Below are 22,950 nucleotides of genomic sequence, written 5' to 3'. Positions count from 1 at the left end.
AAAACATTAAAGCACTTCTTCCTAGTACCATAGTTTTATATAAAATCATACCACCAATGATTTTTTCACTTTTCTTCCTAAAGTTATTGTCAACAAAACCTGTTCACAACAAAAATACAATTTAAGTGATAGTAGAAGTCTTATTCAACTTATTGAGTGAAGGATCTGAGATAACATACATTACAGATTAGTAGTGAGACAGTCAAAGAGCAATACACTTAAAAAAGACAGATGTAGTAGTTAAAAGGTAGGAGAGGCTCTCAGATTGGAGGTTTAAAGAATGCTTCTTAACATGCTGTATTTTTAAAGGAATTTTAATCTATGAACTAGCCATTGTTCCATAAAACAAAAAAATGCAGAGCACTCAGCTTTTAAAATATATCTGTACATAGAGCTGTGGAGGTTCATTATTCTCTCATTTCTCTAGCGGGAATGCTCCTGCAAGGTCTAACTTCAGTAAATATAAGGATGCAGCAACTGGAACCATACAATGCTAGCTGCTTGCAGGCCAGTAGCCTACACAGTGTGGAAAGAGTAATCACATCTGAAAATAAGAATCTACTTGCATGGAGACTACTATTTCCTTGTAGTTTATTACTCAAAAGAACTATTTCATTTTCCCAAATTCCCAAACTATTATATTTTCCTAAGTATTAAAATGTAGCTGCCATGAACGAATGCTTAATCAGCAATAATGAGCAGCTGGCTAAGATATTTGGACCTAATAAAATTTGAAGGGGCTATATATAAAATGAAAAGAAGAGATGAATTGGAAAATGAAGGACATTCATGCCAATGGTTTTTGTATTTTCAATTAAAGAAACAATTTAAAATTGATGCCCAAAGTTACAAATTCACAAAAGATTTAACCTGGTGGGATAATTTAGTTTATCCTAACAATGACCACATGATTTTCAAAATATATAAAATGTTATTACAAATAAGAATGGCAAATGTACAAATTAAACAATGTATGATTAAATGGGAGAGAAATCTTGGACATCACATTGACTATGATGTTTGGGAAAGAATGTGGACCAAAGGGGTGAAATTTACTTTAAATTATAATTTAAAAGAAAATTTTTACAAATGATGTACATGTGGTACATTACTCCGGACAAAATATCCAAAATGTTTCAGAATACTTCAAATGTCTGCTGGAAGTGTAAAAAAGAAACAGGAACATTTTATCATATGTGGTGGACTTGTAAGGCGGCGAAACAATTTTGGACATCTATACACAATATAATTTGTAAAATGTTGACTAAAGAAATTAATAGAACACCGGAACTCTATTTATTGGGCATCATGGACAAGGATTTGGAACATGAACATGGAAAACTTTTACGATATTTGATCACCGCAGCTAGAATTATGTATGCATCAAAGTGGAAGGAAGAACTGACCCCCTCAATGGAAGAATGGACATTTAAATCCCTGGATCTGGCACAGATGGCAAAACTTACGGACCAGCGAAATGATAAAAATGTGGAAGATTTTCAAAATGACTGGACCCCCTTCTCCAACTATGTAGAATTGACTCAAAAATTAACGTAAATGTGTAAAACATATGAATATAATACAAGATGTAAATATTATGTATTTGACTTATATAATCTCAATAGAACTGTAGAATTATTGTAACCAAATTAGTGAATTGTGAAAAGAAATTATTTAGTTAAGGTATAAAATTGTATTACTTAGGGAGCTAGAAATCCATTTCCTTTCTTTTAAACCTCTTCTTCTCTTTCTTCTTTCTCCTTTCCTTTTTTCTTTCTCTTGTTTTTGCATTTTATGTTTATTGTTGATATGTCATTTTATGTTTATATTATTTGTGTAAATAATTTAATAAAGACTATTTAAAAAAAAAGTAATAATGAGCAGCTCAGGCTATGTGAGAAGATATATAGTAATCTATTATTTTTGGAAACTTGAACATAGAACAGAAATTGCCTGAGCCCAGTGTATTCGCATATTCTCCATCTTTCAAATGTGTCCAATCACACAGATTTTTCAACATTTTGCAACATTTTAAAATCTATTCAGTTATGGATTTAAGATGATGAAAATTGTTGCTGTAGTTACTATGATTATACTTCAACAACTATACAAGGATTTAAGCTAGGAATTTCTCATGTAAGACAAATCACCATATTGGTTAGACCACACTGATTCCTATACCTGCTCATTTCCATACCAATACCTGTTTAAAAAAAAGTGAAACCAATCTTTAATGCGACCTGTTAATATGTTTTCTACTACAGATTAAGGTTACTATGGTAACTAATCATTTTGGCTGGGTGGAGGTTGAATTTAATTGTCCCCTTTTCACGTGTTAATGGTTGCATTGCCTAAGGGAAGAACTTGCCTGGACTTGTTTTTAGTTTCAGTTTCCCTTCTGTGTAGGCTTGCAGAGAGTATGCAGCTGAGAGAAACCTCTCCACTCAGCAAACAGCCTTTAAATATGTTTGTTTTCTGTAAATAAAATTATTTTTATAGAAATGCCTGGTGTGTGACTTTCCTGATCTCTCCTGGGCCAAAGGCTTTCCTAGCAATCTGCTAACAGGTTATGGGCCCAGTAAGCAGCCCAATAAACCCAGTAAGAAGCCCAGTAAAACCCCAGAGAGAATAGAGAGATCAGCTCCACACCTCATCCACAATTTAAAGGCAGGTATAGCAAAAGACCTGTGAAGATTTTCTTTGGAGCCACCTGGAGATTTTCCAGCAACTGCCGGTCTACAGGACAAAGAAGCCAGCTGAGGTGACTTGCAAAAGAAGGAAGAAGCCATGGCTACCTCCCAGCCCTCAGCGATGCCTCTGGAGCGCCTATCAGAGACCAACTATTTGAATTGGGCCCTGAAGATGGAGATGTATCTTTGCAGAGAGAATCTTTGGCTGCCAATTGGTGAGCAACCCCCCCAAAATCCCAGCGCTGAATGGCTGAGACAGGATGAGCGGGCTAGAGCCATCATTATCCTGGGAGTTGAGGACAATCAGCTAGTCCATGTGCGAGGCATGCAGTCTGCAAAGGAACTTTGGGATGCTTTGAGAGACTTGTATGTAAAGGCAACAGCAGGGAGTAAAGTTACCCTGACAAAAAAGCTGTACAAAGCCTACCTTGCAGAAGGAGATAGCCTTCCTGAGCACCTGCATTATATTCAGCAGCTGTTTGTTGAGTTGCAGGAAAGAGGAATGGAATTTACACCTCTCACAAAATCCTATATCCTTCTGTCCTCACTGAATGAAACATGGGACACGCTGATTTGTACCCTGGAGGCTATGCCCTCACCCCATCGTATGTTACACAGCGCTTATTCGCTGAATGGGAGAAGAGAGAGGAAAGATCCCCCTCCATCTCTTCTGGAAAGCTGCAGTACCAGAAAACAAGGGAAAAGAAGGGAAAGGAAGCTGAGGCCACAGTGCCAGCCAGCCAGCCAGCGATGCTTCACTTGTGGTTCAGCTGGACATTCGCAGATAGACTGTGCCTTGAGACCCAAGAGTAGAAAGACAGAGAAGAAGGACACAAGGGCAACACAGAAGAAGGCTCTTCAGACAACCAAATTGCACAGGTTGCTGAGAAGGGTAATTCTGATGTATGGGTGTTAGATTCTGGGGCCAATTGTCATTTATGTAATTGTAAAAGCTCTTTTGTGTCACTGTCTAAAACTGAAAGACAAAGTGTATCTTTGGCTGATGGGTCTGTGACCAAAATTATGGGACAAGGTGACTTGTATTTATCTTGCTTGGGAGAAACTGTAAAAGGTGTGTTGTATGTGCCAAATTACACTCAAGCATTTTATCTGTGGCACAATTGGCTGCAACAGGGTATGTCATAACATTTAAGAAAAATGGTTGTGAGATACGTAAAAATGGAAAATTGTGTGCTACTGGTATATTAAAAGACTCCTTGTACATTGTGCAAAATGCAAGGAAGCCAAGCTGCAAGGCTGCAGTTGGCAACACGCCATATCATGACCAATGTGTACACCTGATGCACAGGAGATTTGGTCATGCTAATTTCAAGTATATAGCACAAATGCCACAGCTGTGTGCTGACCTAAAGATAAAACCCTGTGACAAATACTTAGACTGTGTAGTTTGCAAAGAATGCAAAACACTAAAAGCTCCTGTGAGTAAGCACAGTGACAGAGTGACAACTAGACCTTTGGAAATTGTACACTCTGACATTATTGGTCCTTTTGCTCCAAGTCTTGGACAAGCAAGGTATGCAATGACCATCATTGATGATTTCTCAAGATACACATTTATCTACATCTTAAAACATAAAGATGAGGCATTTGAGAAATTTAAAAGTTTTGTGACATGGGCAAATGGAAAATTCCCTAGGCCTGTATCTGCACTCCAATGTGATAGAGGAGGAGAGTACCTTTCTCACAAATTCAAAAGGTTCCTAGCAGAAAAGGGGATAGAACAAATTCTAACCCTTACACCCCTCAGCAAAATGGTGTTGCTGAGAGAACGGACAGAACCTTGCAAAATGTGATGGAATGCATGCTTAAAGATTCACATTTATCTTTTAAGTATTGGGAAGAGGCAATATCTACTGCCTGTTATGTACAAAACAGATTGTATAACTCTGTCCTTCAGGGCACTTCATTCCATTTGTTTTATGGTGTGAAACCAAAGGTAAACCATATTAAGAGTGTTTGGTAGCACTGCTTGGGTTCATATTCCAAAACAACAGAGAAGGAAAGGAGGCCCCACAACAAAGAAAGCCATTTTTGTTGGCTATGAACAAAGCCAGAGGAGCTACAGGTTCATAGTGGGAGAGAAATTGATAATTAGCAAAAGCACTTCTTTTGCTGAACAGAACTGGGGGAGATTAAATTCTAGCTCTCCAGTTGATCTGACCACCACAAGAGAACAGCAAGGATTTGCTGATAGTGATTTTTTGCCTGATGAGGACATTAAACCAGAAAAGCAAACTGAAAAACTGTCTGATGAGACAGAAGCTTCTCAGGAACGTGACAGGAGTCAAAATTTAAGCCCTGTATTACCTCGCAGATCTCAGAGAAGTAATAAAGGCGTTCCTCCATCACGTTTTCAGGCTGAAACAGTAAAGGCTTTTCACATATTCACAGAACCTGAGTCTTTAGAACAAGTGAATGCTTTACCACCTGCGACTGCACAAAATTGGCATTCTGCCATGCAATAGGAGTTAGCATCCTTGAAAGAAAATAAAACATGGAAACTGGTAAATCTACCTCCCAATGAATGCTGTCTAGGTTGTAGGTGGGTTTTCAAACTGAAAAGGGATGCTGATGGCAAAATCCAAAAATATAAAGCAAGGTTAGTTGCAAAAGGGTTCACTCAGAGGAAAGATTTAGACTTTGGCAAGACTTTTGCACCAGTTACTAAAGGTGAATCAATTAGATTACTGTTAAAAATTGCTGCACTCAAAGGAATGTCAGTTCACCACTATGACATTTGAACTGCATTTCTCTATGGTGATTTAGACCACAAATTATACATGCAGCAACCCCCTGGCTATGAAAAAGGGGAGAATCTAGTCTGTGAACTGCAGAAGTCAATCTATGGGTTAAAACAAGCTGCTAGATCCTGGAATCAAAAATTAGATGAAAAACTGCAGAATTTTGATTTTGAAAAAGGAAAAGCAAATCCATGTGTATATATGAAGAAAGACAAACAAGGCTGTATGTATCTGTGCATTTATGTTGATGATTTGCTGCCGTTCACATTAACAGAAAAACAAAGGCTTGATTTTGAAGCCTGCATGAAAAGCCATTTCACATTAAAAAGCCTCGGAACTGTAACAAATAACCTAGGTTTGGAAATACACAGGAAGAGGGATGGTAGCTTTCTGTTAAACCAAAGGGGAGATAATGTTAAAATATTGTGAATGGAAAGACACAAAGAGTTAACAAAGCAAATTGGTTTGCATCTTATTCTGTAGTATAAAAAGGGGAGTGTTAATATGTTTTCTACTACAGAATAAGGTTACTATGGTAACTAATCATTTATGGCTGGGTGAAGAGGTTGAATTTAATTGTCCCCTTTTCACGTGTTAACGGTTGCATTGCCTAAGGGAAGAACTTGCCTGGACTTGTTTTTAGTTTCAGTTTCCCTTCTGTGTAGGCTTGCAGAGAGTATGCAGCTGAGAGAAATCTCTCCACTCAGCAAACAGCCTTTAAATATGTTTGTTTTCTGTAAATAAAATTATTTTTATAGAAATGCCTGGTGTGTGACTTTTCTGATCTCTCCTGGGCCAAAGGCTTTCCTAGCAATCTGCTAACACGACCAAGCTTCCAATGTAGAGAATACAATATGATGAGGAAAAGAATTCAGAAAGCAGGATGAGGTAAGAGTTTCCATTAATGGGGGATGGACTGCCCAGAACCTCTGCAGAGGCTTTGGAAGAAGACACTAGTTTTGTTGCACTTTCACAGTACAGCAAAGCTGGCAAAATGATTCTGTTCCAGATTCTACTAGTGCCATCAGAATAGACAGAACAATGGCAAATCCCTAACTGTTGCAACATTCTCATATGGAAATATAATGTCCTTTCCTTTGTGGATATCCAGGCGAGCTACAATCATTGGTCAAGATGTACACCAGTTAACAGTTCTTTTTGAAGGGTTCTGTCACTCACCGTTAAGCTGAGTTTCAAGGAACCATGAAGTTTTATAACCAAAATCTCTGGATGAACCTGTCTCCTTGCTTCATTAGTATAGATAAGGCAAATGTAAATTAAATTCTTATATGGAAAAACCACAGGAGTTTTGATAGAGGAAAAGCCCAAACATATTGTTCTTCATTTATCTTTTAGTACCAATGTGCATTTAATTTATTTATTTACTTCCTCATGAGCTCAGTTGATCCACCATACTTGGGACAAGCATTTTGGATTGGTTAGAAGGCTGAAATAGATGATCATATGAAGTTGGATTCTTTTTTCACTGTAATTCTATCACCTGCTGTTTGTCCATCTGGTCTTCCTCATCATCTGTATAATGTTCATCATAGATGCTAAAAAAAAAATAAAAAAATGAGTTTCTTTTTTCTAAATAGAGGAATATCTGCTGTTGGGCAGTTATATAGGAGTACTTGGATCTTGCCAAGAAAACTTGAAAAATTCCATCTAGCCACTTAAAAAACAAGCTGTCTTTAAGCTCAGAAGACAGCAGATCAAGCAAATGATCTGTTTGCTCCCTCTTTTGATTGGTAGTTCAATTCCAACTATATTACATTAAGACCAAATTCTATGAATTGTAAAACACATTACTGTTCCGTTACTGTTTTTCTTAAAGCTCAAAATAGCACATGCATTTGGGGATGGAATTATAAGGATGAGAGCCACAATGAACAAGTGAGTCAAATTATAGCTGCATGAATATGTTTAGGCACTCCTAATCAAATTGTATGTTTCACTGAATTCCTAAGTAAACAGAAGCTGGTATAAACATAGTAACTTTCTGCAAATTTAAATACACATTTACTATGTATGTGCAGTTGCTTAGAGATTCATAATAAAGACAATGAATATTGCACATGCAGAAGTTTAGACACCCTTCCAATCGATTCAGTGTTATTTTTATGTACTGTAGTATAAACCTATTAATAAAGACTCAAAACATGGTTGACTCATTAGGCCTGCTGTACGATTAACCAAGTGAAGAAAATTCCACATGTGTTGTTCTGGCTACTTTCAACAACCATAGGCTGATCCAAACTGCCGTCTTAGCATTCACAAATAAAGACAATTCACTCTTACAAAATAGAAGGCATAAAGAAATACCTAAATGCTTCCATCTAGCAAGTTAAACCTTGAGCAATATTGTTAAGAAATGGAATTGTTACTTGCAACTATGGAAGTCAAAGCAAGATCTAGAACACAAAATCTCTCCTAGAATGGTTCAAAAACTGGATAGATTTAGAAAACAGAACCCAGAGATCATTGCAAATGACCACCTAAAAAGTTTAGCTGATACCAAACTAGTTGTCCAATGTTCACAGTACAGTGTTGCTTATACAACAGTGGTTTACCTGGAAGAGTTATCTTTGCACTTACTTTATATAAAGTATGCAAAAGAAAACCTTGTAAAGCTTGAAATATTTTGGAAGAAAGTTCTTTGGACTTATGAAACAGCAACTGAGCTGTTCAGCCACAACCACATGAGATATGGAGAGAAGAGGTTACAGCATTTGAAGAAAAAAACACCTTGCCTGCCATTAAGCATGGGGTGGCTCTCTTGTAACAGTCTGTGAGAATGTCCTTGAGAGACAGGAGGAGGAGGAACAGCAGCAGCAGACTAGGCAATGGTCAGATAAGAGGCATCTTAGCTCACAGAAGCAATGGGGGAATTGCAAATGTCTCAGAAGGGACCCTCCCTACTTTCTTGGACTGTAAAGGTGACGGGGGAGAGATGTATAATAAATGTTGTGTTAGTACTCATGGTTGCTGCTTCTTGTCTGGACTACCTCTAAGGGCTGATAGTTATGGTTTGAGATTTGGGTGGCAGCCAGTGGTACAGGAAATATTCCTATACATTACCACTCACTCTTAAAATAGTCATATGCACTATTTTAATCAGTATAATATGTGACATGCCAGCTTTACTGCATTTGGGGCCCTCTTCTTCCAATTCTCTTGATTTAGGCCCCAAACCTTTGTTCATAAATCTTGCCCCGATAGCCTGACTGTATATCATCACTGACCTCTCTATTTCCAGTTAAAAAACTAAATAAATTGAACTTCAAGTGACATGTATAAAACCCGAAACAGCGTTTTTGCAAGAATATTAACGATACCAACCAGCCACAGAAAAAAATCAAATCTAAAGAAATAGAATTTATAAGAGAGTTTTTAATTCTGAGCCAGTGAACAAAGAGCTAATCAGTTTAAAAGAGTTGCTAGATCTTCTGAAAGTTGTGGGGCATTATTACTATATATATAGGCAGTAAAAGAAGCTTCTGGTTTTCATGCAGATGTAGGACTGGTTTCAAAACTATAAGAATCCCTGGTGAGATCCTGGTGGAAGAGATTAAACTGGATAACATAGGTAGGGAGTAGGAGAAGAATTTATTTTATTTATTTATTTTTCAAATTTCTATCACCGCCCATCTCTTTCAAAAAGGGGACTCTGGGAGGTTAAGAATGAAAAAGAGTCCTTGACAGAGTTCTTAGGTAAAGGTAAAGATTTCCCTTGACATTAAGTACAGTCGTGTCTGACTCTAGGGGGCGGCTCATCTCCATTTCAAAGCCGAAGAGCCGGTGTTTGTCCATAGACACTTCCGTGGTCATGTGGTCATGACTAAACGGAATGCCGTTACCTGCCCGCCGAAGTGGTACCTATTAATCTACTCACATTTGCATGTTTTCAAACTGCTAGGTTGGCAGGAGCTGGGACTAGCAACGGGAGCTCAACCCGTCGCACGGATTTGAACCGTCGACCTTCCAATCGGCAAGCTCAGCAGCTCAGCGGTTTAACCCACAGCGCCACCACATCCCCTTTGACAGAGTTCTTACTTGAAGGCAAATCCCATTTTATTAGAGACAGGGAAAGTTTAATGCTTTCAAACCATGTATCATTAAGCATTTCTCAGATGAGTTAATAATTGGGAAACAAATTATATTAGCAAATAATTAGGAAAATTACATGAGGGCACAATTCTTCTAACAACCTCTAAGACCTGTATTGTTTTCAGAAAATTATTCAAAGAAATGCCAGGAACATTTTATAAAAGAAAACTGCCTTTGTTCACAAAGCAAAGAATATTGAGATGTAGGAAGAGCTGTTCTTGAAGCTTAATAAAAGTCAGGATTAACTAACCTTACAGCATCGCCTTGACTATAGTCTTCGATTTCATGGTTGTTATGGAAATCCTGGTATGTGATTTTTGAATGTCTGTCAAAGTCTCCACAGTTTAAACCATTGAGATTTTCCCAGGAATCTGAAATGTTCAATGCATTTTTAAATTACAGGCAATGGAAATTCTTAGATGTCTCAAATACTTACAAAGCATGAGGAAGAACAACTAGCTCTGACAAAGTGTGATATCTTACATACTTTCAAAAAAGAAAAAAATACTCTTGTTAAAAATATTGCTGAAAACTCTTCAGTGTAATATAGATCTCTATTTGTTTAACTGCCTCTACTATAAACTTAGGGAACTATCACACAATGCCAGGTTAGAGCTATAGTGCTATATTGGAAGCAACAGCATCAATAAGTGAAAAAGGGAATATACCATATCACACATGGTTGTGTGCAATATTGCTACCAAAGGATCCAGCACATCCTGCATCCTCCCAATCAGCTCTATGAATTATTTTTTTAATTTATTTTCTATCCTGCCTTTATTATTTTTATAAATAACTCTAGGTGGTGAACTTACCTAATACTCCTTCCTCCTCCTATTTTCCCCACAACAACAACCCTGTGAGGTGAGTTGGGCTGAGAGAAAGTGACTGGCCCAAGGTCACCCAGACGGTTTTCATGCCTAAAGCGGGACTGGAACTCACAAACTCCTGGTTTCTAGCCTGGTGCCTTAACCACTGTGGAAAAGTTGCTGTGCTATTTGTAAGGATTACGTATTCTGAAGGCTGTTGGAGTTACACCCAAACTTGATGCAAAACAGTCTATACTTCCTTTTGATTTAGACACTGACAATGGCATGGACAAATGAATTGCTCAAAACATCATTTCCTACAGTTAGCAATTCTACCCAAAAAATTAAAATCTAAATTATGCGCTTGTAACATCTAGTTTGATTTCCTAGCACCATAAATTAAATTTCTGTTTGCTGAAAGCAATTCATACACAGAGAGGGACTGAAAGCCAGGATACTAAGCAATGAACACACATTGTATAAATTTATCCCTTTGCTTGCTAATCCATACTAAGCCCAAAATCCTTCCTCCCTTCTTTCTACTCAAACCCATTTCATTAAGCCCGATCTTTTGTTCCTGCTCCATGCTCCTCTAAACCTTCTACAAGCAAAGCAGCCTTCCCATAGGCTGTTTGCTCTGCTCTTCAACAATATCCTTATTCTAGAGAGCTGACTTTGGTTCTATTTTCCTAGCCCTTCTGTGTCAGAGAAAGGAAATGGGGTTGCACCATGATCTTCTGACCCATGAAAAAGTCTACTATGTTAGCCAATCCTTCTACAACCAAACATCCATCAATAGCTTTCCAACTAAACTTTTATCCTTTAAAATCACTTTTCTCCTTTAAAAATATTTAAAAAGAGAAAATGATCCCTAAGACAAATTCATTTGAACTGAACTGTAATTTGATCAATAAGGCTTTGTACATGTATCCAAAGAATGTTCCAAGTATTAGAAGTAGACACTGCAGGGGAACGCTACACCTCAATCACCTATTGATGCCTCCCCTTCTTTAGCCAACGTTAGGACAGAATAAATAATATTGCTTATGTTTCAGTTTTCTGGCCTTCCTTGTGAGTAATCCTGACAATTGGGAAAACGAACACACAAACCTGGGCAAAAAACATACACCCTACAAGGATATTTAAGCTATCAAAATTAGAATATTTCAGTAAGCAAATGTAATGACCTGGCATAATTACCTGCAATACTCTGCAGTTCATGATCTAAATCTGTTAAGGCTTGTTGATTGGAGTGATATTCTAAAAAAGGATCATCATTCTCAGTGACATCAGTGCCTTCAATTTCTGAAATTTCAAAAGCAGCTTGAGATAAAGGTTGTGCATTCAAACGTTTGGATGCCGTCTCAATGACTGAAGATGGGCGAGGCCTGTGTTTAACAATTCTGCAAAGGGGAATATTTGCAGAAAAAGGTCTTGAAGGAGCATTATCTGAAACAAAAGAAGAGGAATATGTGAGATGTGAGCAATGCATTGACAGAACCAGTATGATTGGCAATAAAGTATATTATGGACCAGGATTTGTTTAAGGCGACAATGCACACAGTGGCAAATTACAATTTCTTATTGTATAATATATTGACCAATCTTGGCCTCCCATGGTACACAATTATAACATATCAATCGTAACTGATATTAGAAAATGTAAATGGAACATGATCGTTGTAATGTGGATTGGGCCTGTTTAGAATTCCAGCCATTTCACTTATGCCAGGGTATGGTTTCCATTCTCTCTTCCACAGTAGTCAGTCTGAATTCTGTAGTTATTAATCTTTTCTTTGAGCAATTTTAGTTGTTTTGTACTTCTGCAAACCTTCATGAGACTACTAGTATTATCCCCTTTTTTTTCTGAATGGAACTGTTCTATCTGCATGAAGATCAAAACTCTGAGAATGAGTTTGCTATTACTATACATTATTTTATCAATTCATGAAGTCCTGAACAACGACGAATGAAAAATAGTGTTTCTTTTTCCCTGATTCACAAATGATCTGCTTGATTGTATAATAAGCCAGACAAATAAAACATTTATTAAACCCTGGCCCTGTACATGCTACATCAGGCAGAAGGCCAGAAAGGAGAAGGAGTACGCATGAATGCTATTATGGAAGATTACTATTACTTGAAGGAGCATTATCTGAAGAAAAAAAAAAAAAAAGACAATGCAGCAGCAGTTTTATCACCACCAAAGTAGTTTTTTGGAAATACATGCAGGGCACTGAAACATGATATACGACTGTCCATCACAACACAGTTCAGAGAAAAGCTCAACTGCCAACTTTAATTTTTTACAGTATATCTAACATCAGTCAATGACTAAAACACATAATGATCAATGAACTGAAATACTGTAACCTGATTTTCCGGATATTGTGTTGGGAAGGACTTATGCAGGGAGGTTAAATTATCGCTGTCAGTACACAATTAGTTTTCAAAGGCACTCACCAATGGATAATGTTGGCAGAGAAAGTCTAATACTTGGGGTTTGCCTTCCCAGTCTACTTAATGGTCTGCCAAGCTCTTTCTTCAATATTTCTTCTACTATAGATTCATCAGCATAGTCCCCTAAACTCAAGTGCCTTGTCCATTGCTCAGATCCTGAAGATGAAAAGGTAGATCCAATTAAGACAATCAGACTTTTTACATTAATCATGTTTATACTGGTCAGCATCAATTGCCTTTACATGCATCCAACACTAACTATTTGGATCAGTTGTCCACCCTTTCTCAGAATTTGAATAATAACTTGACACAGAGAAATTAAGTGAGTTAAGTTTTTTCAGTTGCTTACCTCCCTGCCAAACTGCTGTTAAAAGCATGCAGGTTGTATATTTGTGGTCTATTCTGTGAGAAAGCAAAGATGGCAAACTTATGTACCCCGTTCATATATAACAACAGTATGAAAAACTGTTAGAGGATCAAGCTTGCATTAATTTAATCAGTACATCATTCATCTAGATCTTCAGGTTGATTAACTGGTGGCAGCCAGTTTAAATTGGCAAGGGCAAATTATAATAAAACAAGCTGTTATGGGCAATTTATTGTTACAGCCTCATTTTCTTTCTGTAATAAACACTGAAAAAAAGGAAAGTGGCTTTCCTTGTGAAAGGATTTAGACTTTTTAAACTGTTATCATACATTCATCAATTTGTCTAAAAAAAACTATACTGAGCTGTTGCTAATATGGAAACTTAATTAAAATTAATCAATGTATAGATATATTACATAATAAAAAGGCAGATCAAATAGAAGTTCTCATCAGCTTATATGCTTATCAGCCTTCTCTACAGTATCTTATCAGCTTATCAGCCTTCTCTGCAGTAGCACCTGCCCTCTGGAATATCTTGCCCCCGGAGGTGAGATTAGCCCCATCGCTCCTAGCCTTCCGGAGGAAGTTGAAGACCTGGCTCTGCCACCAGGCTTGGGGCAGGGAGAATAGTCATACTTGGTGCTGGCTAGTACCTTGAAGTCCCCCTCCTATACAATGACTGAATGAGACCATAGCCATTTGGATTTTATTATATTTGGTAGCTCTGTGAAATTGTTTTATAATGTGTTTTATACTGAAATTTTATTATATATTTGTTTTATATTGTAAACCGCCCAGAGTTCCTCCACTCGGAGGAGATGGGCGGTGACAAATTCGATAAATAAATAAATAAATAAAATAACCACAAAATAAAGTGAATGCAAATGTTGAAATCACTACTTTCTATTTAACACAGTTAGTAAGAAAAAAGTCCAAACAGGCTTAAATTCTGAATTCAAGTCCACCATTTGAATGGGTAGAATTTCCCCCTGCCTATTCGTTTTGTTTTCTTTGGCAACCATTGAACATTTCATTCTGGAGGTTAGGTAGCTTTCTAGAACAAATAGGGCATTGGTACACAGAGCTACAGCAAGAAGAAAGGATTGGCAGACTTAAGGAAAAGACTTTATAGATAGAAATTCATATGCTATGCTATGCTATGCTAGTTCAATGCCTCTGCCTATAAGAAACAAAAGTGTGGGGAAACAGGAACTAATGAACAGGTAAGCTGCCTTAAGCAATTCTTTGAGGAACTGGTCACCGTTTCCAGTAAAACAAGGCCCGACTAGGCAACAGGCTTATTCAAGTAGAAGAATCCACAGATTTTGTAGGTGCACCCATTACCAGTCTCTGACCAGTTTGGAGGTAGTCTGCACATGTGTGTGATTTTTTTTTTAATTTGCAGAAAACAACAACCACAAGAGTGCCCAAAGCTGGTTTCAAACTGGATTTTGAGGAAGTAAGCTAAGCAAAATATACAAGCTCAGAAACTGCACATGATCAAAATGCATGCATGTTACAAGACTCATGCTGATATCTAATGTTGTAATTAGGGTAAAAATATCAAACCACATAAGCAGAGAAAAGTCTGTTAGTTGAGGTAATACCTATGAATATGAAATAGACTCCCCCCTCCCTCATTTCTGTTAATTAGCCCCTTTCCTTTCTCTTTCTTGACACATTTAGTTTACATCATTTATTTAATTATTTATTTAGAAAATTTATATGGACGCTCCTCTTAAAGCTCAAGTCCTGCATACCCCTGGGTGGCTAACAACAGTTCACAAATATATTTATATAATAAAAACTCAAAACACAAATCCAAAAAATACTACAAATATCTTAATCACAATAAGATATCTATTTTTTCCTACACTGTATAACTACCATTTATCTTTTATTTATGTATTTTATGTTGGTACTGAAGTTTTTATCTTTCACTATTAAAAATAAAATTAAAAATGGCATAGATTGAGATAAACGTTTTTATGTGTGCCAAGAAGCATAAAGCATATCAAAAATAAGAATGCTGACTCCCCCCAGTGGATGGCCACCCTTCTGGATAGGTCTAGATACTGGGATCTAGATATCCAAAATGACAAAGCAAAAGTCTCCCATCCCCTTTATAGCACAATCGCTCCTTCTCCTTGGTCATAGATATTTCTTTAACATCTTATATGTTCCACATAGGAGACTATTTACTTTGGCCTGAAGTGGGCTGCTACCTGTTATGGCAATAGCCAATATATAAGCCTCCCTTATGAAAGGTGAACTTGTTTCTGTTCAGACTCAGACTCATCTGTTTCACATGTGCCATTAAAATGTCCACTGCACACCCAATGGCAGTCATGCTTAATACATCCAATAGTTAATAACTATAATTGTCATTATGATCAGGAGGCTGTTACCCTTCTCCTGGGTGACTACTCTTCAGAAACCCCTAAGAAGGTTGCAAAATTCTTAACAATAGCTATAGCTGTTAGAAACTGTCTGGGTCCTCCATCATGCTATTAGTTGTCAGCTGCTAATTGCTTTAAGATTTTCTTGCAATTTTTTAATAGTCATTGTATTGTATGCTGGTCTTTTATTGTGTTTGGTCTTGGATCATAAATAAATTTTGATTGATTGTGTCAAAAGATTTCAGTGAAAGCTATTGAGACTTGAGCTGATGCTGTCTTGCTGTCAGACTGTGTCACCAACTGAAACCTTTGAAAGACCTTTAATTCATAGCCTTTTCTCTAGAGAGATTTGGTAGAAAGTGAGCTTGACCTCAGCTGCAACCCCAAGGTGATAAACATTCCAAGATTACAAACCTGAATGATTCGGGAAGCTGAAACCAAAATATTTACTTTACAAGCCTACAAAAGTAAAATAAAAAACTGTTTCAAGACAATATGTAGCTTTTTCATTAATGACTAGGACGTTTATTAAGCAATTGAGTTATCTCTACATGATTAATTAATGATTACCCAAAGAGCTCTCTTGATAAAGAGGAAAACAAGTCTCATCAACCACAGCTTTTAAGAAATTAAAAAAAAAAACCCGAATGCTTACATAATTATATTTCCCACAATAAGTATAATGTGACATTGCTTACAAGTTACACATAAGAGAATACCATTTTTTTAAACGGTGCAATATTTCTGTATGTCTTTTAGATACAACATTTACACCAATTTAAGCCAAAATTGCTTGTGCATGATGCTGTAGATCTGACAGACAAAAAAATGGTTGTCAATTTTTACAAATGTAAGTGAAGCCACCATGCCTTAAAGATGTTCTCAATAAGCAGAAACAGCACTAGAGAAATGTTCTTCTGTATGATTACCTGAAAATGAAATGCTGCTCATGGGAGACTCTCGGGCCTTGCATGATGAAGGAATGGGATCCATCCTAAGTTGCAGACAATTTGTACCCATTGTAAAGAATCCTTCAAGGCCTCGATAAGGGTTACAAGCAGGTTTCTCTCTTAGGGCTACCTGCAACAACTAAAGTGACAACAACAACAAAAAAAGACTAAAGATATAACACAGAGTTGTCTTGACCTCCTCCAGTATGAGCTCATGCATAGCATGTTCCCTTTAAAACATCAGAAATCTAGAGTAACCTGGTACAGGCAGAATAGTTAAGACTATCAATCATTTACTATCTCTCCTTAAGGTTCCAGGTAAGCAATGAAATTTTAGCTTATGAGTTTTGTTGCTGGTGTTGCTGTTGTTTTTTGGGGGGGAGTTGTTTTGTTTTAGTTAAGCTACATCTTGTATCCAGAGATTTTCCCCAAAAGTAATTTGATGACCTGCTCATCACCCTACCAAGAAGAGAAGGTAGACTATTAGGAAACCAACTTAAGTATAATGTGTTCAGTATTGATATATTAGTGACATTGCTGTCCTGTCTTTCCTACTCAGAATTAGGCTCCTTACATTTAGTGGAATTTGTTTCAAATATTAATCAATTCTTTTTGCAGTCAATTCTTGCTTTACTAAACTTTCATTAAGCTGCATCTCTATATAGAACCAATATGGCACGCAAGCATAACCATATGCCTAGTCATTTAATACTATGAGTATATTAAAAAGCTGAAGTTATCCACCTGTATTATTTTGGACCTCTTTGTGCAGCATAGGAAATGTAAGTGTATTTGGATATACTGGAATTTTCTCAGTTCAACAGAAATAAAATTATGCATAAAATAAAATACACATTTTTAAAAGCATACATAAATGGGATGTCACAGCTATAATATACATAGAAACAACAAATGTAGATCCTATTGTCCAGCAAACCATAGCGGCCTCATTTGTTCCAGTGCAAATGCTGCAAGCAAATTTTACACGCACACACACACACACACACACAAACAATCAATGGATAGGCTGCTCTACCAAAGTAGCTTCTTTTTTTAGATTTTACATTTTAAAGAAGAATATTAAGTAGAAGCTTAAGGCCAGTGTTATATTAGATATTTGAAACACTGAAGCAATACAAATCTGCTTTGAGGCTATTATAAACTAATTAAAGGAAAGAGCAAAAGTAAAGAAAATTAAGTTTGTAATATTAAAAACAACCAGTTAAAATCTAATATTTTCTCACAATACAATGAGTTCCAAATGGGAATCATCAATCCATAAGTATATTTAAATGGATTATCCATGTAACAAACTAACTATTTAGGGTCAGGAATCTCTGATCTATTCTGTGAGCTCATACCCTCCTCACTTGGCTCCTGTCATTTAAGCTTCTACTGGTATTATTATTAAAGGAAAAAAGCAGAAATTGCTACAGATAAGTGGTGGTTGAAGGAAGGAAGGCAGTGTGGGAATGGGAGATCAAAAGACATGGAAGCAAAAGATAAAGAAAGATAGTGAACTGAATGAACTATGTGTACATGTGAGAGACAATATGTATACAGTATGTTATGTACGTTTGTGACTATACTGTATATGAGAGAAAAAAAGAAATGTGTTAGAGGTGTTCAAATTTTTCTGATCCAAAAAAAAAGCATATTTTGCTCTCAAAATGGGCAGTTCTGAGTATTCTGAAGTAAAGTGATAATGAAACAGACCTATAGTGAGTTCTTTAGAAGTGAAAACAAAAAATGTAATTTCAAGGTCCGAAAAGTCCCTTAAGGGTCAGAACATTCTGTGATTGAACATTTTCTACATGTCTAAAGTGTGTATAAGGGAAAGTGTAGTGATGGCTCTGGATTGGCCTGTGTGACTTTCAGGAAGTTTTACAAGAAGAAAACAGTTCTCAACCCAGTAAAGATTCACACGTCTGAATAAATCACCAAAAGAACACCATCTCAGGCACACCAAAGATCACTGCGCAAACACGTGGGACACCGAACAAAATACATCACTCTCCCCTCCTCCCTACCACCAACCATCAATAACGTGAAGTATTTTCTTCTCAGAATACTTAGAGGAGGAGGAATTGGAAGGATGAATGGCACCCCATTTCCATCCCAAATTGAAGATTTCCTATTCTAAAATCTTCACACAGCAACCCTGGAACATGGTTTCTGTGCATGCCAGGTAAATTGGTTGGTTGGTTGATTTACTTTTGAGACCTCTTAGAAAGTCAGTGTGTGATTAGGAACTATTTCCCCTGAAGGAAGCTAAAGCAAGTAAATAAAGAGCAGGAAACGTTATCAGTCATCATGAAAATAGAGTCAACTTGTATCTTAGTAGCCATGCTTCATACAAGGTCTCTTCAGAAATCCAGGATTATGTTTTGCTCTCTGTATCCTCTCCTTCCTCCCCCCCTCCACCTCATATACCTCATGGATTCAGGAGTTCTACCAACACATAAGGGGTCTAATTTGAATGACAAGCCTGGAAGTGCAGTGTACCATACAACCAGGAATGATTCCTACAGCTATGCTAAAAAATAGTTCAAGAAATAATAAGGAAAAGAATCCATCCCAAAGCTAAAACAGTAGTAGTAGTAGTAGTGGTAGTAGTAGCAGTAGTACCAATGAATCTTTTGGAGTAACTGGTGAAGCATCATGCAAGACTTGAGACATTTTGCTTTCTTTAACTAACTTCATTATTGGGAAAGGTTTGCTGGCAGCCAATTTAGGAGGACTAGATGTCTGCTCATTTGACATGCAAGAGCTTTTCTTTTTGGTTTTACCACTCTTGTCTTTTGTTATTGCTCTTTCAGATAAGGAGCTGGGAGCCATCTCTTCTGCACAGGAACAACCACCAGCAACATCAGCTCTTTCAGACTGTGAAGATGTTCTTGCTAAAGAATTGAGGCAAAGAAAAAAAAAAGATCGTCAGTTTAAATACCTGCATGTAGCCTCTCAGATAATTAGCCTAAACAGAGCACTTACACCAGTTTTATCAGCTCACATGTAAAACCAAGGACCTTTATTCAGAACTGCTTCTCAGACTGAAGTACCAAATGCAGGCTGAAACTGCTGCATTGCTGGCTTCCTGCTGGTATTAATTTAGTATTTGAAATTCAAAGCTTATTAAAAAAGGTTAATCAGAAAAAAAATTCAAGAGTATTCCCTGTACAATTTTCCATGTATTTCATTTATCCCTTGCCAGGTTTCACCTTGTTCTCTAGCTATTCTGAATACTGAAGGATTAAATCCATGCAGGCCTCCTGTCTGGTCATGTAGCCAATAGAAATAATTTTATATATGATAGAAGATGTAGAACCCATAAAGAATGGCCTTGAAGGACAGTGGGATGATCTGCTCCCATGGCAACAATCAGACAAGTGCGGTTTAAGCCCATTCCAACAAACTAATTTCAGTAAACATCTCAGGCCCCTCCCTTGTTCACACAAAGATAAAGTGAGAGAGGAGGGAAGCACATGCAGACTTGAAAGATTCTGCTACTACAGCTGTTCTAATAAAAGTAGTTTTAGACCTATATGGCACTGGTTTATTAGTTTAGTCTACCCCATAGGGCTGAACAAGAAGTAAAAGGTATCTATATATAAATCCCAGTGGTTGATTGGGTATATTAGCAGTTTTTCTGAAGATATACCCTGAAGCTGTTGGCAAGGCTGCATCTGAAGTTTGTGACGAACCTGGAACAATGTTGTCATATGCCTACCATTAACAGCAAAGGCAAATGTTATAAGTTTACCTTTAGGAGTTTCTTCATGTTTGTTGTGAAGAAAAGTTAAGCTCTTTTGTCTGTCAACTACAGAAGAAAAAGGTGACCTTGTAGGCATATTGACAGTGGATGGCAAAAACATTTCTGGTTCAGGCTTCTGAGTTTTTGACGTGGTACCACTTGAGATAAAAGAGGAAAAAATAGAATTAAAAATGATCGAACTGTCATGTTAGATCATCATCATACAGATTTCTGTGAAGTAAACATACATATCCCCATTGGGGGGAGATGGGCGGTGATATAAATTTAAATATTAAATAATAAATAAATAAATATAGGAATAGTGTTTTTTTAAAACAATGAGAAAACTGCATCCTGTAAATTGCAACTACTTGACGATTTTATATTGAAGGCATTTGAAAATTAATTGCTTGCAATTATTTTAATTGGAATAAATAACAGAGCAATAGCTCTTCCTGGGGGTGGCTGGTGATGTAGAGTTCCCCCTACCGAATGGAAATTTTCCCATTTTGATTTTATATTTATTATTTTAGTCTGATAGATGCTGATTTGGTAATTTTAGGTGTTGAGGTTTTAATGGAGCATTTTATTGTAAACCGCCCAGAGTCCCCCTCCTTGGGGGGAGATGGGCGGTAATAGAAATTTGAATAATAAATAAATAAATATTTTGCACATACATTCTTCAAAGAAATATGTATAATGAACTGTTTTATATTTTTAAAGAAAAGTAGCATAGAAGTACAAATATAAATTATGTTTTAGATAACAAACTAAAAAATAAACATATTAAGCATTCTGATATCTTGTTTTTTCTTTTAACTAAATATTATTGTTTAATGGGGAGGGGCTAAGCTGACTCTCTTGCTTAAGTTCCAGTTTAGAGCCTGAACCCGAGAAAACACTGTGATTTTTATAAATGCAGAAATGGATATCCCCTTCATAAGTAACTCATGAGAAGAGATCTATGCACTGAATAGACAGTAGGGCCATGCAGTTTTTCTACACTGACATCCACACATTGAGCGTATACATCTTCAGAATGAAAGCCTATACACATCAAGACTACCATGAGATAATAAATCCAAATTAGATGTATTTTCTAGTTAATCATCTCCACTGCCTTTCTCTGTGTTTGATTCCAGTTTTTCTGAATTGTTGCACAGAATTAGGCATAGGTCTGACCAATGTTTAATAGAGCAGAATTATTACTTCCCATTATCTGGAAATTCTTCTTCTTTTGATGTAGCCTAAAATTGCATTTCTTTCCTTCATAGCCATGTCACACAGCTGATTTATTTATTTCTATTATTTTTCTAATATTCTGATCTATCGGGTTCATTTTTAATTTTATTTTTTCCAGCTAGGGTATTAGCTATCCTACTTAATTTGTGTCATCTGCAAATCTGATAGGTAGTCTTTCCAACCCTTTATTCAAATCATTAGTGAAAAAGAGTAAGGCCACTGGATCAAAGACCAAAGGCTGTGACACTGCAATCTGATTAGAAATTATTATTCTCTTTTCAACAGCTATGAACCCATTTAATAGCTATGCCATCCATAACGATTGCTTGCTTAGCAGAATGTTATTGATACTTTGTCAAATGTTTTCCTTAAGTCAAGAAATATTCTTTGCATTCCTACAATCTATTAAGTTACCTTTTTTTTTTAAAAAAGGGATTTTAGCCTGACACTTGCTTTTTGACTAACCCGTGTTCTAGTAATCACTGCACTGTTTTCAAGATGCTTACAGACTGAACACTTTATGAGCTACACTAGAACCTTCCAAGGTACTGTTGTCAGGTTGATAGGTCTGTAGTTCCCTAGATCCTCCTTCCTTCCTTTTTCAAAAACTGAGACAATCCTCCAGTAATCTGGTAGGTCATCTATTATCCAGGATTTCTCAAAGACTTTGGGCCACATCTTCAGCAGCTTCTTCAGTATCATAGCATGTAACCCATCTTGTTCTGGAGGCTCAATCAAGATCTGGAAGTATTCTCTGAATGTTTATCAAGCTTAAGGTGCAATTCTGCTCTTTCACAAAGGCACAGTTCATAATTATATTGAAATAATTACCCATAGTAAATCAGCTCATCAGACCCAGCCTCCATTACTATAAAATTAGTGGACTCTTCTTCTGACTCCTCATTACAAGCCTTATAAAAAAATACATACATACATATTATATTCTACATTATACTTTACCTTACAAATTACATTACAAAATAATGTAAGGACTTAATATTTGTTGGAAAATTATTATGGGTAACTTCCAATTTAGTTTGCACTAAACACATGTTCTATTCAGTAAAGCTAGCGAAAAATATAGCTTGTTGTTTATCAAACATCAGCAAACATTAAAACAAATCACTGGCAAAAATGGGACAAAAGGCCGACAAAAGCAAAGCAAAAGATATGAACAATGATCTACATTATCTATCTTTATATATCAAAAAGCACAAAACTTTCCAGATCCTCCAGAAAGAATACTGTGGATAATTAGCACTGACAGACCCAAAAAGAGTGGCCTTTAGTTGTTCCAGCTTTTACTCTTTAATGTATGTGACTGCAGCAGATTAGAGATGGAAAGTAGAATACCAGGTGATTCCCTCTTCTAATCTACACCATGAAAATAAAAATTTGGTGTAACATTTG

The 22,950-nt window shown here is 36.7% G+C and overlaps 1 protein-coding gene across 1 annotated transcript in view; it reads right to left on the bottom strand.

The window, feature by feature from the left end:
* Window positions 1-1,920: 1,920 nt before the first annotated feature.
* The window catches only part of ZBBX (zinc finger B-box domain containing), a 56,882-nt gene continuing 35,852 nt past the window's right edge, over window positions 1,921-22,950 (bottom strand). The window contains exons 12-20 of the mRNA XM_063306484.1: window positions 22,372-22,451; window positions 20,308-20,456; window positions 19,176-19,447; window positions 16,527-16,686; window positions 12,835-12,987; window positions 11,572-11,820; window positions 9,813-9,933; window positions 6,281-7,008; window positions 1,921-2,240 (exon numbers count right to left, since the gene is read on the bottom strand). Of these exons, the coding sequence (XP_063162554.1) occupies window positions 6,936-7,008; window positions 9,813-9,933; window positions 11,572-11,820; window positions 12,835-12,987; window positions 16,527-16,686; window positions 19,176-19,447; window positions 20,308-20,456; window positions 22,372-22,451 (1,257 nt within the window). The 3' untranslated portion in view covers window positions 1,921-2,240; window positions 6,281-6,935. The remainder of the gene's footprint in view (window positions 2,241-6,280; window positions 7,009-9,812; window positions 9,934-11,571; window positions 11,821-12,834; window positions 12,988-16,526; window positions 16,687-19,175; window positions 19,448-20,307; window positions 20,457-22,371; window positions 22,452-22,950) is intronic.

The sequence above is a fragment of the Candoia aspera genome, chromosome 6 (assembly GCF_035149785.1).
Source record: "Candoia aspera isolate rCanAsp1 chromosome 6, rCanAsp1.hap2, whole genome shotgun sequence".
NCBI lineage: Eukaryota > Metazoa > Chordata > Lepidosauria > Squamata > Boidae > Candoia > Candoia aspera.
The sequence above is the reverse complement of the archived record's forward strand: the minus strand, read 5'-3'. Positions and strand labels throughout refer to the sequence as shown.